We start from the raw sequence: 14223 nt of genomic DNA, 5'->3' as shown, positions 1-14223 counted from the left end.
TTTTTCTTTCAGTTTCATTGGATTTAGTGTCCTGGACTGAATGGTTAAGGACAATGAAGCTTATTGTGACCCCATCTTATATGATATCATAGATGAGCTGGAAGTCTGAAATGCAATAAAAATAAAACTTCGGTTTGGTTACTGAAAGGTGACTGTATAAGCCTGTAATTAAAGGGGCAATTTAAGTATGTAACGGGAACTTAAGAACCTTAAGTGTCTGTAATGAACTGGATATGAAGACAGCTACCAACTGATGGCCCCAGGGGCATTATGGAAAGCTGGCACTAACTGAAATTTTGAATATAGCCCTTAGTTCTATCATATTTATTTAAAATTTAAAAGCTGCCCAGCATATCACGAATGAAGTTTATTTTGCAAGCCACCCACTGCCTAAGGGGGCAGTAATATTCAATATGAAACTGCTGAAACTCCGGTGTCTGACGGATTTCATGAAGAAAAGAGATTTGAAGGTCCGACTCCAAGAGAACAAGGAGAAGAGGGAACACAAACAACAACAGTCCAAGGCCTACAAGGAGAAGTCTGGAGAAACTCTTCACAAAGGCATTCACCTCTATATTGCCCATTAGAAAGTCATAGCTCCACCTAAGTGCTCTCCGAGCTTCTTTCAGTTCTTCCTCCTCTGCAATCAAAAATGCATTTTCATCTGCTTCCAGTTCCTCAAATGAATCTGTATCATCTTTCTCATTCTCTACTCTTGGACAGGTATCAAAGAGCATGTCAATCTCATCATCAACAGGGGTGGGCAGCAAGCTGGCACTAGGATTGTATACCAGTTCTGAGATGGTTAAAGGTTCCTCTTTCATCTTCTCTTCCCGTTCAATGGCAAGATCAACATTCTCCCCAGTGTCCTTCACTGGGGAGCTTGAAGTCACAGGTACTGAAATCTCATCTTCCTTTGGCAGTTGGATATCTGAAAAAAAGGAGATTAAAATCGTGATCCGAAATTTCTGCCTTCCTGGTGGCAAAACTCAAGTCTTCAATAGTATCTAACAGAGGTTGGAAAAAAGATTCTGCAATCATTTTGCATATTGAAACCACACAATTGGCAAAAACTGGAAAAGCTTTTTGAAAATCTCCAGAGGAGGGCAACATCTTTTACAACACTGCAGTACACCAGATCTGCTTAACTTTGTCTGATGCAGCTACCACTAATAATGGTGTAATGCAAAACAGAAAACAGAACAACTCATTTTCTACTGGCAACCAGACTTCTGATATAAATTAGTACCTAGTACATATGTGAATTGGTGCTATTTGGTGTCTAATAATAATAATAACAACAACAACAAAAATAATATTAATAACAACAACAACAATAATAATAATAACAACAACAGCAACCACCCACTTTTATTTCTTTGTGATGAATGACGAGAAAGTGATAAGATAATGGCTGAGGTTGGGAATTTTAAACAGAGCATGACATTAAACAGAGATAATAGATTATCATGATAAATGCATATTAACAATAGAGAGGATAAAAGGAGGAGAAGGTTGACGCACAGTATGAGGATTAGGTATCATAGGAATGGAATGAAAATGCCTCACCTCTTTAAAAAGCTCCCTTTCCTCATGTCTCGATTTTCTTCCAGTCATCTTTCTACTCTTCATACTTACAGTCTCTTTTCTCCCTCTCCTTTAAATTTCACTCTCCCCCGTACAGAGGAGTCTTTCTCAGCCTTGTTTCTTATAAGCTTGTTTCTTATGACCCCACTCTCTGCCCAAGCTCTCTCAAAATCTACTACCCTTTTTCCAGTCTAATACTAACAGCAGTAAGTCTGCCAAAAAAAAAGTCTAGGTGTTTTGCAGCTACATCAACACTGTAGTGACTGTTGTTAGTCGTCAGTTGCAGGAGGGGAAGGGAGGAGAGTCGAGCACAGAGCTCGGACAAAGTGATGTGAAACTGGTTTTAAATTTGCCCCATGTCCAACACTCATTACTATCACCAGACGCCATGTATGTGCAAAAGGAACAGACCATACACGGTATCATGTGCAATACTCAGTAATTCTCGTTTTGTGATGTTAAGTATTTCTCCATTCTTTATTAATGACTAATCCAAATGCAACATACAGATAAAGATATAGCAAGTAAAACCAATGCAAGGTTACATAGCTTGTCCAACAAGTAACTCAGGAAACTCATGTCAAAGTACTATTTATAATTCAAATTAGCACCATTCTTTGATTTCAGTGAAAGATCTCCATAAAAGATAGCAAACTGACAGCATCAAAGATTCATTCCAGTTTTAGTGCAGTAAAGATTAAGGTTCAGAGAATTTAAAACAATGTGGTATGAAATAAATGTATTATTACAGAAAAACAAGTAATCAGAAAAGCAGTACCTCTCCAGTCCTAATTACACTAACATATAATGATTTTCAGTGTGAAGTAAAAGGGTCTGAGCAAGCTCTATTAAAATTTTCTATTAAAGGATAGCAAACATAAAAAAATAAACTACACAAAAGGCCCATTATGGTCTTTTTCAGATGAAGGAAATAAAGCATGACGTGAACTATATGTATGTATGCTATAAGGAAGAGTTGCATCACTGTTTTGGAAATATATGATATAGGAAAAAACTGAAAAGCAAAAATCCCAATCATAAAGACATCTACAATATAGGAAGATACACAGCTTACACAATTCTAAGCTACAATTTTAAGTAGCAACTCAACTATAATTGACCAAAATTCTGCAAAGAATCTCACTTTGCGATCAGAAGCCATTTCACATTTTTTCTTGAAAATGACACTATTTTTTTTTTTACATTATTACTCCTAAGAACTGTAGATACCGTTCACTGTACTGGAATTATTAACTTTGTTTCTGAAACTTACTTTCCCTCTATTTGACTAGATAGCAAAAGAATATTCTTACGCCATTGACTACTGATCATTCAACTGGCAGTAGGCATAACTACATTTCAGTGAAGTTGGTGACACTTTCAAGACATTCTCACTGTTACACATTTTGCATTTCTTGAATGACAAGGTCTTACAATCTCTATTTTCAACTACTGTTTGGTTTGGTTTGCTTTTTTTTCCATTTTATATCTACCATGACATCCGTGCTCAGGACAGGACATATCCACAAAGATCTCAGTTTCAGAACTGATACCAGATTTGTGCACTACCAGCTCACTCAGCAGTAGACCTGCCCTGAGCCAGACACAGGTGCATGATCAGATTTCTGCCAGAGCCCCAAATACTTAGTATTTGCAGAAAAATCTGCCAATACAAAGTTAATATGTCAGAATTTTGTAAATGAAATTAAACAAGCAGATTAACACTTTGTGAGATGGGGCTGCTGCACTGGGAATCTGAAAGCTTGTTAAGACACTTCCTCATGGAAATACTTGCTATAGTACCCTGCTGTATGCCAGAGTGCCTGACAGTTACCACAAAATCCTCCATGCAGCCTCTGCAGCTCTGTTAGCGTGTTCTCCAGACAGTCAAAAGGTACTTGCTAAGTTACCCCAGTTTATAGACTTCCCAAAACATGTGTCAGTGATGGCTTGTTAGTATCTGGTAACTTTAAAATGATACCAAAATTAATACCAGTTGGGATAAAATGCCAATAAATGCAACATAAATTGCATGACCTACTACAAATATTTCTAAAAGATGTAAGAAATGACAAAAAACCCGCACTTTAAACCTACTTACATTAAAACACTCCTTGAACAAGCCAGCTCGCTCCTCACCTGACAAAGCAACTTTCTGGATCCCCTTCTTTATGCATGCTTTTATGTGTCATGTTGTGTTCATTACAGAAAACCTCTTCATTACAGAACACCACCCTTAGAAAGTATCCCCCTGCAGTAGAGCACATTAGCTATTAAAATTTATTTCTCCTTTTAAGTCTTCCAAATGGCCCAGACAAATCTCTCCCCTGTATTTTGTTATCTTTTCCTGCTCTCTAGGAGATAAGCTGGCCATGCCTCCAGGTGAGGTTTCACATTCTTGCTAAATCAACCAAAACCACCATTTCTGCTTCCTCTCATTTCATCCCTGAGCGAGCCAGCTTGTAAAGCTAACCTGGGAAAACAACTGCTTTTCTTCCTGGGTTAGTTCTCTGATGGTTTTTCTTCCTGAACTGACTTGTCAGATGTACTCATGAGCGCAGCACGTAACCAGGGATGAAGAGAGAGCAGGAGTGCTCCTTCCACCAGCACCCAGCCAGCAGATCTGCAGAGCCGAATGAAACCTTGTCCTCAACAAAGAAAATGCAGATGTCTCCTCATTAGCTTGATTTGACGGCCTACCTAACAATTCCTTAACTCAACTATGCTGTCCTCTCCTGCCACGGACATTTTAGAAATTCATCACATTTCAGCATCAAACGTGTCTTGTGCTGGAACTTAACTGTCTACACCAGTCTTTGCATTGACAAATATACCTGCCACAGTCATCGAGAGAAGGTTGCAAACTGATTGGAACTAGACACAACAGTGTGTGAACACTCAGAAGAGAGGACAGATTTGGGGGAACCTTTCTCTTAAGCATACTGTAACAGCAGGTAATGCTGGATCATCAAACCACACTCTGAGACATTTGAGAGTGCACTCGTGCACTCATGTCGGATCTTAAAATATAAAAGCCAATTTTTTTAAACTCTGGAGGCCAAGATTAAGCACCTACACATGTCTTTAGATACACAAGTACCACAGTTTGATTTTCAAATGTGCTTTTCACTTTCACTTAATAGGAGTGAAAGGTTAAGTTGAGCCACTTACTTAGGCACCTCAGTAGGGATTAAAGGGCCTAATTTTAACCTCCCAAATTTCAGAATCCTCACCATAGGCCTCTCTATACCTGCTTAGATGCAAGGTCAGTAATACATCTTCATCATGTTTCTCATCATAGAGAGGACAGCTGCAGCTACTGCAAAGAAAGGTCACCCCAATCTACGATTCTTGAGCCTTCTCTCCTTCCCCAGAGTAAATTCCAGCATGCATAACAGACATAGTGAACATAAACAAGAAAGATCATATTAACTTTCATTAAAACTGTGTTTTACTCAAATAACTGCCAAATTTCTGACTTCGTGATTAACCTGTAGACAGAAGGCAGAGGAGGAACCTTTTCAGATCAGTGTTTTCTGAAGGACTTGAGTTAAAATTGGAATGGGTCGCAGTCCTGAAGCATACATCAACATTACAGTCCACTATTTAGTTTGAGTGGACAATTTAAAAGCAACACAATCAGAGGAGAGCACACATGAAACTAAAACAGTTACTACTGCCAATCCATGCTACCCCTACCCTTTTCCTAGTTTGGTAGTAAAAATATTACATCCTATTCCATAGCATCAAAGAAAAAAATAATATTTTGAACTGGTTTACATGTTATTAAAACATATTACATCAAAGTAACTGCGTTTTACATCAGCCAAATAAGAGTATAAATAAATAATATTTTAACATAAAAAAATGAAAATTTGCAATGGGCTGCTACTGTTGCAAGCTCACTTGATATTTAAAAAATTAAATATATAAAAATGTTCTTTTCATTCCTTCATATTCCCTATAACACCACAACATTTCTCAAGTCCAGGACTGAGGAAACAATTAGCTATTAACTATGGCCAATGTAAGCCCACAGCAAAGTTCCAGTCATGTTGCAATATATAGATAAGTATGTTGGACCACTCAGATTTTGATGGTGTCAGAAGACACAAGTGCTGTGCCATTGTGGCACATATCACCTGCAATGCTTGTGCAGGCATAAGAATATCACATTAAAGCACTGAAATTCAAAATCATTCTACAGTACAATAAATATTCCAGTGACAGAAATTTAACAAAGGAGCAAGTTTTTCAGATTATTTACTTTTTGGATAGCCTTCAAGAGAGTCAGTTATCTGAAGTTATAAAGCTAGGTCAAAAGAAAAAAAGTCCTCAAAGTCGTCCAGGGGGAAAAAAAAATATAAAAGCTAAAGCCCAAAGCCAACAAGCTTTAAGTACCCAGCAACATTGCTGCAAATCCTCTGCTCCTATTCATATGTAACAATGATTTTGCTGATACCCTTATAAGGCTATAATTTGTTATAATTTTGGGGGTTAGATTTTGAAAAGGCTACTGCATCTTTAGTTAAAATTTATATTGTGTTTTGATTTAAAGGACCATAACTTAAGTATTAAATTACATTTGAGAAGACTTCCTCCTTGCAGTCTTCATTTTATACTTTTACAAGCAATCTACATTCCTTAGATTAGAATCTTTTAATACATATTACTGGAATACCAAGTAAATAAGCTCAGTTTTATTTTTTATATTACATATCTATAGCAAAAATTTTCTACACTTTTCTGGCAACTGGATAAATTTTACAGAGCCAGAGAGATCTCATTACTCTAGCTAAAACTCAATACTTGCCTTCAGTCAAAGACTGGGATTGTTCCAAACCTCTAACTTGCTACAGCACATAGGAACATGAACAGCTGAATAAAACACGAGTGTACAGTGGTCATCTGCTGTGAACATGAGCGTGCAAGAGGTCTGACATAAATGTTATCAGCTGCTAGTGCTTCCAAAGGGGCCAAAACCAACAGCTGAGGATTAGCAGGATGAAGGGCAGCCCCAGCTCCGCTATTCTTAAGAAGCTGCAGTTGCTGGAAATACAGCACCCCAGAAAAACGTATCCTTCGCTTATTAAAAATTCAGTTCAGACATTGTCTGGTGGCCGGATATACTGCACACAGCTTTACTTGCCAGATATGCAAACACAAATGCACATCTGTAAAGTCTTTGTACAGTGCAGAAAGGAACAAGTGTGAAGGTTTCCTTCTTTTAAACAAAGAACAGAAAAATTAGATACGGTCCAGTAAAAGCAGCGCTGGGAATACTTCATATAGACATGTAAACAAGTAAGGCTAGCCAGGCTGCAATTAGAACAATTCCTTCCTATCCCTTTTTCTCCTTCCTCTAGAAATATTGTGTATTCCTTTGCTTATTTTCAATGTGGACAAAATTTATTTGTACTACAAATAGAATGAGCTTTTAGAGGGAAGGAGAGGGTGACTTTCTCACCTGAGCAAAGTGCATGGGCGTCACAAAGAAAATGCAGGAAAGGGAAACAGAATCTAGAATTGCACTAAACTCAAAATATTCCCCTACACAGGATCTATATCAAAGCAGGATCTGCATCACAGCCAGATATCCAGCCCTCAGAACTAGGAGGCCATAGATTCCTACCTTGCCCACAGCCCGTGCCCATAGGAGACACCTGTTCTGGCTTTGCAAGGAGAGTAAATCAATGACAGTTTACAGTAACTCCTTTCCAGGCAGTGACCTGGTGCTCCTGCTGTCCGTTCCTGTTTGTTTTAGCCTTATGGGAACTTCTAGAAGGGAGCAAAGCCCTCTCACAGTTGCCAATTCACATCTGTTGCAAGCACAGTGACCCCCTCCCAGAACCGGGATTAAAGAGGAAAAAGGGTGAGGGGAGTAGCAGGGAAAGAGAACTGCGTATCATGGGAGCAGGAATAAGAAGGCAAGATGCAGCTGTCGGCAGCTCAGAGAAAGGGGGGGAGCTGGTGAAGGGACAGCAGCGACTCAGTGTCCACCACCAAGCCAAAGAGAGCAAGGCTGAAAAGAGCTGGGGACTGAAGTGAAAGCTTAGCACCCAAGAAAGGGACATTGCAGCATCCCTGCTCAGCAACAGCATTCTCCCAAGCAGTTACACCCCCTGCCATGAGTTTTCCACAAGCTATCTCCAGTCCTCACGTTTCACATGCCGATGTACAGGTTTTATATGCCGATATACAGGTTTTATACATGTGTACACCAAAAGGACTAACATCCTATAAACAGTACTGCAAAATCAAGGTTTTTAAGAACCAATGTAGCCCCAATGTACAAATCTGTTACTAGACTGGTGCTACATTAAGACAACAAGGTGGCTTGTATGTATTTGGACCCAGCATTTAACCTCTGAGGTGTGAGAACATGAAATACATGTAAATACTAATGCTTTTCCAATTTTACTACTAATTTTTGAATCAAGGGAGTTAGGTGCATTCTCACAGACACTACAGTTTCCCCTGAGTGGTGAATTCATGAAGCAAAGGCAGCCAGGAGCTGTGGCTACTCAGAGACAAATCACTGCAAGAAGCAGGTTCTCCCGTATCTGCTGCCCTTATTGCTTCCTGACTTTCAGATGCCAAAAATGTAAGAACATTCTGGTCTTTGCCAGAACATTCTCAGTTAATTCTTCTGTAAATACTAATTACTGAAATGAAGATTCAATACAAAGGCATGGTTTTGTATAGGTGCACAGAAACTGAAATCTGTCTACCTATACATGAAAAAATATCAAAAGTAAACAGTACCACAGAAAGCATGGAGAAACAAATGTTGAAATGTCTTCATTAAGGAAAAAGAGACATACAGATTAATAGAGGGGCCAATTTATCTTTGGCAAAGGGATTTGGTATAAAACCAAGAAAAAAAAACAGCCTTCATTTTGGTTGCTATCCAAATCAATATTGAATACTTTCTCTTTCTTGGGTTGCACTCCTATTATATGTAGTGAAAAAGGGATTGCAATCAGATTCCTTTCCTCACCTACTGTCCTCCCAGTACTATTATTCAGTATAACAAATTATTCAGTATCTAGAAAAATAAAAATAACAAAAGTTATGATCTGGCAACCCAACCCACTTAGCTGCAGTAAAACACTAAACTGTATCCACTACTGTATTCAGCTAATGTTCAAAATCTGCTACCAACCTACATGTTAATTTAAGGACTATTACTTTTGTCAGAAATTATCACAGTTTTGAGGTATTTCTTCCTCTCAGTCCAAGAAAACCACAAGGGCAAAATTCCAGTCAATCATTTGTTAGCAATTAACAAATAAATCCACAATTTACATAAGATATTACAACAACTGCCATTTAAGTTTCGTCTCATTCATTCCTCATTTGCAACTCTGCTCCTTTCAATAATTTGTCCTTTTTCTCTGTTGTACTCAATGCAATATTGTCATTTACAGTACAGTTCCTTTCCAAGAGACCACTATTAGCATGATAAACTATTGGGGGGAAGGGAGGGGAAGGTTTGAGTAAAATAAATGTAAATTTACCAGCCCTTCTGGCTGTGATCTTGGAGCCATGCCGCAGTAATCGAATGCACACTTCCTTGTTGCAGTGGTTAACCATCCGCAAATGAATACTTCTCTTGGTTTGGATTTTTACAAGACATTTCACCATTTTGACTATTAATTCCTCTTCTCAAAGTCTTGTAAAGGCTCTACCCATACCAGCTTTGACCTTTTATTGAGTTCCCACCGAGTTTTAAGAGACTAACACAAGTCACTCTCAATGAATCAAATGACAAGCTTCTAACATGGCCAACAAAAATATCCCAGCAGGGAACAGAACGAGAGGTTATTTTTAAACGTTTCCAAATGCCTCATAACGTACAATACAAACTTCCACAGCATTCATCTCAGTTAGCAGTTGCTAGCGTAACAGCTGAACCACACACACAAGCATAAAAATATCCAAGGCATCAAAACATAGCACAGTGAAACAAAAGGCCAGCGTTCAGGGTGCGTTTTTCACAGCACAAAACGACACCGTGGCCGTTATTTTTCTAAAGAGCTTCAATTTGGCCACTGATGTCAGTTCCCCACCACTGCCTAGAATGTATTTGTGGAAAATGTACAGATACAAAAGTAAAAATCCTATGCTGTGCGTACAAACCCCAGTCACAGAGCAAACCAATGACATTAAGATGCATTCATTTCAAGCCTAGAATCAAAGCTGACCTGCCTGTGTATAAACCAGAAGGGAAAATTCCCAGGTTTGGGAAAAATGTCTCTTTTTGCATACGTTCTCCAATTCCTGCTTGTGGACAACTATTGGACACACTCGTATCCACCAGAAAGAAGCGTTGCCTAAGAAGGCTCGGCACTTCTCCGTCCCCATCCAGCGGAGATACGCAGGCTCCTAAAAAAGGCATGACGCATATATGCTGGCTGCTGATAACTTGCTCCAGCTGGAAGCTGGAATGCAACCATGTGCACAGCATCGCACTCTCATAGGGGGAAAGGAGCTCTTGCTGGGTCCACTGAGACCACAGAGAGGAGATCAACTGGAAGGAGTGTATGGGGGCTGGGGTAGTCTCTCACTTCCCAGAATACTTACCTTTGATGTTTACAATATGTTGTGTCATGCTAGTCTTCGTCCTTGTTCCCTCTGCACCATAAAATCAATGATGTGCACGTGAATATGAGGGAAAGAAGTGGGCAGGGGAGGGAGTCCTGCAAATGTGTATTTCACACCAAGTTATTTCTCTCATGAAAGACATCTGCTTCAATGGAGCTTTTGGAAAGCAACTTTATGGTAGCTCCTTTCCCCTGCCTGGCCCATAAAGTATGAATATCCAGCACTGCTCCTTTTCACTCCTTCCTCCTGCAGTGCAAACACTCCTCTCCTCCTTTCCTTCTCTGCAAGCACTTCCTTGCGGGTCTGAGGAAAGATCAAGTGCCCCTTAACTTTCTGTCTCCATTTTGCCACCTCTTCAAAAGTAAGACTCTGTCTGCTTTTCTCATCTTTATTCTTGTAACTGTTGTAGCAACCAAAAGAGGACCATCAAAATCTCACTTAAAAAGGGTTAAATCTTCACTGTGTACACAGCTACAACTACTGGAAAGCGACAGCTCTTAAAATAACCACCAACATGTTCAATACTCAAAGCAAAGCCACAAGCATCACCTGGACAAGGCTGTGAACGATTTCCAACAGGAGCAGATTCATGTTGATGAATAAACGTGTATCATTTCATGTGACCAGGCTCATGCGAAAGAGGAATGACTGTGATATTCCAAGTCACTGCCCGCAAGCCACGTATACAAAACTAAGGGAGATTCATGTTGAAATCCTGCAGCTGGATCAGCAACTCTCTCTACTTCTAACTCTCAGCAAATAAGGAACAGGCTCCACCTCCTAAGAGAATGAAGACTGTGCATGACCTGACATTGGCAGTACGTCCTGCATGATGGTTGGAAGATGTTTTTCAGTAAAGATTTTCCAGACAAGGAGCTGCTTCTCTCCTGTAGAGCTGCCCGTGACTTGCTGTGAGTGGAGAAGATCCAGCAAGGAGATGGGTCCATGCTCAGTAACTGATCAGGTTTGCAGCTCTTGTCACTCTCCTCCTTCCTAAATTGCTACTCTAGACATTACACAGCTGAAAGGCTGGGAACAGCGGCAGAGAGACCCTTAGCATTCATGCCCTGTCACAGAGGAGGTCGAAAACAGCCGATGGTTATATAACTCCTCTTAAAATCAGAAAGCATGGTTTACAAAAGCAAAGACAATCCCCTCCCAAAACCAGAAAACTAAAACTAATGAAACACTCTTCAAAACTAGTATCCTTCCCCAGCCAGTGAAAATCATAAGGAGGAAACTTCTATTGAAGCATAACAGTTTTAACGCATTTGTGAAAAGGAATTGTATCACCTGTTTTCAGATTTTAGAGGTACCTTATTATGGTGATGAGGACAATGTTGTTTTGTTTGTAGCAAAAGCAGTGATCTTATTTTGTAGACACACGGCATGGTAAACACCTGGAAATCTGAGAATTTGTAAATAAGTTACGAAGAAAAGCTGGCAGAGCTAAGTGTTGTTAGCACAGGTATTGTTACCTTGAAGCAAAAGGTTTGTTCACAAAAAAGTTTTCAGACCTTGCAGGGCTCAATTACACAGCCAGAGGACAGTAAATCCGACTTAGTTTGCTGAACATGGAAATGATGATGCACACAGTGATGTTAAGATCTCCTGAGGCCAGAATACCCTTTGGGAAACCCCCAGAAACTTGCAAGGCAAAGTGTGCAGCAGTGGGAGAAACTGAAGGTGACCAGACTTTATTCCATAAATGAGAGAATTATCTCAATGTTAAAAAACTACCAAAAAACTAGTAGGAAATTTCATTACATACAACCTGACCTGCTCACTTTCTCCTCTACTAAATTTAATTAATTTCTTCTAATATTCCATTATTTCTGCAAACCACAGGAATCTAAAAATAGAACCATTATTTTACTTAGAAAAGCCACTAAGAAATCTGATGAACTCCTACATATTACAATTTTTGTTATACACACACCCCCATACCCCCCAGGCACAATCAGCTAGGAGGAGAATTTCTTCTGCTAATTTCATAGGGAAAAGCTGTTTGATGCTATGTTACACAAGACGTTTCATGATCCTGTCTATCTAATGTATTAAGATAAACTGTGTCTCATGTACAGCAGCTGTGCTTTTAAAAATATGAAAGTTAACGGGGTGTATATTAGTTTTACTCAGAGAAACAGCACTAAACCAATAATTTTTTTCCAATAAAAATTAAATGTAACAACACTGAACTATGCCCAGGGAAAAAAGCGGACTAGATTACTTGTTATAGTGTCCTTGCTGTGCAAACATAACATGTGAACAGATCCTTAACATTATTTCACATTTTACTAGCGTACTTTTAACATTTATTCATACTCTTATTCATAAGTGGGCGATGTTTCATGTGTTGCTGCCTAAGCTGTACCTACAAAAGCTCCACATGCAAACCAAAGCTTGCGTAGATAAGAACACACACACACAGACAGACAACTACTACTGGTAGTAGCTGGTGTGTGCTCATTCCCATACATGCTTGTAAGATGCAACAAAGACTCCACATTATAAAGTAAAGACATCATTCATGCCAATTAATTACCATTAATGCGATACTTCTTATACTTGAGTGACACACAAACATAAGTTAGCTAAAGGATAAGAGCTCTCTGTAAACAACTCAGATACACAGGCATACAATTTCATAAGAAAAAAAACTCTTAAAAGATCAAGGAGGACTGCCAAAAAGTGTGTAACTCTGGGGCAGAAAAAGTTGAGGAACGTAGATTTTAAACAGAAGGAATTTAGAATGAGTCTGTGTCATCAACTCTTTCTTTTCTAAAATACTGTACAAAGTAAATCAATCCATAGAATGACTGAAGCTTGCCACTTTTCCTTTGGTTGCTCCAAAGGCAAAAATCAACGTCACCGGGAAAATAATTTATGTATGAAACCTGAGTACACAAGTATCAAGCAACTTAAAAGAAGTTTTCATCACTTTGTCAAAAACACATTGATATCCTGTGACTCAGAGGTGTGGTTTTGCCTTTTTTTTAAAAAAAAAAAAAAGGACTACTCAAATACATGAAGCCCTGACAGCATCTGGTGCTGGGAAAACCAAAGACAATGGTCTACCACCTGCAAAATTTGCCCAGTGATCAGGACAGGCAATAATCTGTCTCACCAAATCAGATGGTGAAAGAAGTCAGCCACACAATTCCTATAGCAATACTAAAAGAAATGTGTTCAAGTGCACATGGAGCAAAGACCATGGAAAGGACCTAATAGGACCATTTGGAAGGACGTAATTTGGCCATCTGTGACAAAGATGAATTTTGCAACCACACTTCTAGACACACTTAAAACTTTTGTAGCTAGATGCCTTTTGAAGAATGTCTTCTAGGTTCAGAAGATAGAAATGATCTCTCCAAGCATATCTGACCCTCATACATGTAAAATCCAATTCCATGTGATAACCTTCTATGCACAACAGTAATTTTATGGTTGCATCTTCACACTAGCATGCCTCTTTCCTCCTTCTGAGACAGAAAGAACATCAGTGCAAAACAAGAGTCAGTACAAGGAATGTGAAGGTCTAAAGAATCCTAAGCAGTAGCGACAAAGCACTGAGAGATGACCTTGCAAAATCTACAGCATCAGGACTTGAGAGTAGTTTTTTGGTTTGATAAAATATGTATTGGCTGGTGGCCAATCTCTTAGGCAAGTCACCTACATAACTATAATTTAAAACAGGAATAAAAGTACATTTAAGTAAGAATACCAATTTAAATCTGGGTGCTTACATTAGTAATTGGACACCTACACGTTGCCTCTAAGTGCAGACTAAAGAATTGTCTCTTGAAGGATGAGACACCAATAGGCAAACTCAGGATATATCTGCCTGCCATTCTAATACAAAATAAAAAGCCATTACTTTTTTTCAAATCCACTTATATAAGTGTCAACTGCTAAAGTACCTATTACAATGATATCATGGGCATCCAGTACCTTTCTTGCCACAAACAGTGGTCATTTATGACCACGTTTAGTCAGCTTACCTTTTCTTATGTGTCTGCAAAACCCCTG

The 14223-nt window shown here is 39.0% G+C and overlaps 1 protein-coding gene across 1 annotated transcript in view; it reads right to left on the bottom strand.

Moving 5' to 3' along the window:
* Positions 1–335: 335 nt before the first annotated feature.
* FRMD3 (FERM domain containing 3) overlaps positions 336–14223 on the bottom strand; it is a gene marked incomplete at its 3' end in the record, with an annotated part of 142759 nt that continues 128871 nt past the window's right edge. Inside the window, exon 14 of the mRNA XM_082498102.1 lies at positions 336–931. Coding sequence (XP_082354228.1) covers positions 336–931 — 596 coding nt within the window. The remainder of the gene's footprint in view (positions 932–14223) is intronic.

Source organism: Vanellus vanellus (genome assembly GCF_965231255.1).
Source record: "Vanellus vanellus genome assembly, chromosome: Z".
NCBI lineage: Eukaryota > Metazoa > Chordata > Aves > Charadriiformes > Charadriidae > Vanellus > Vanellus vanellus.
This window is presented reverse-complemented; position numbering and strand designations above follow the sequence as displayed.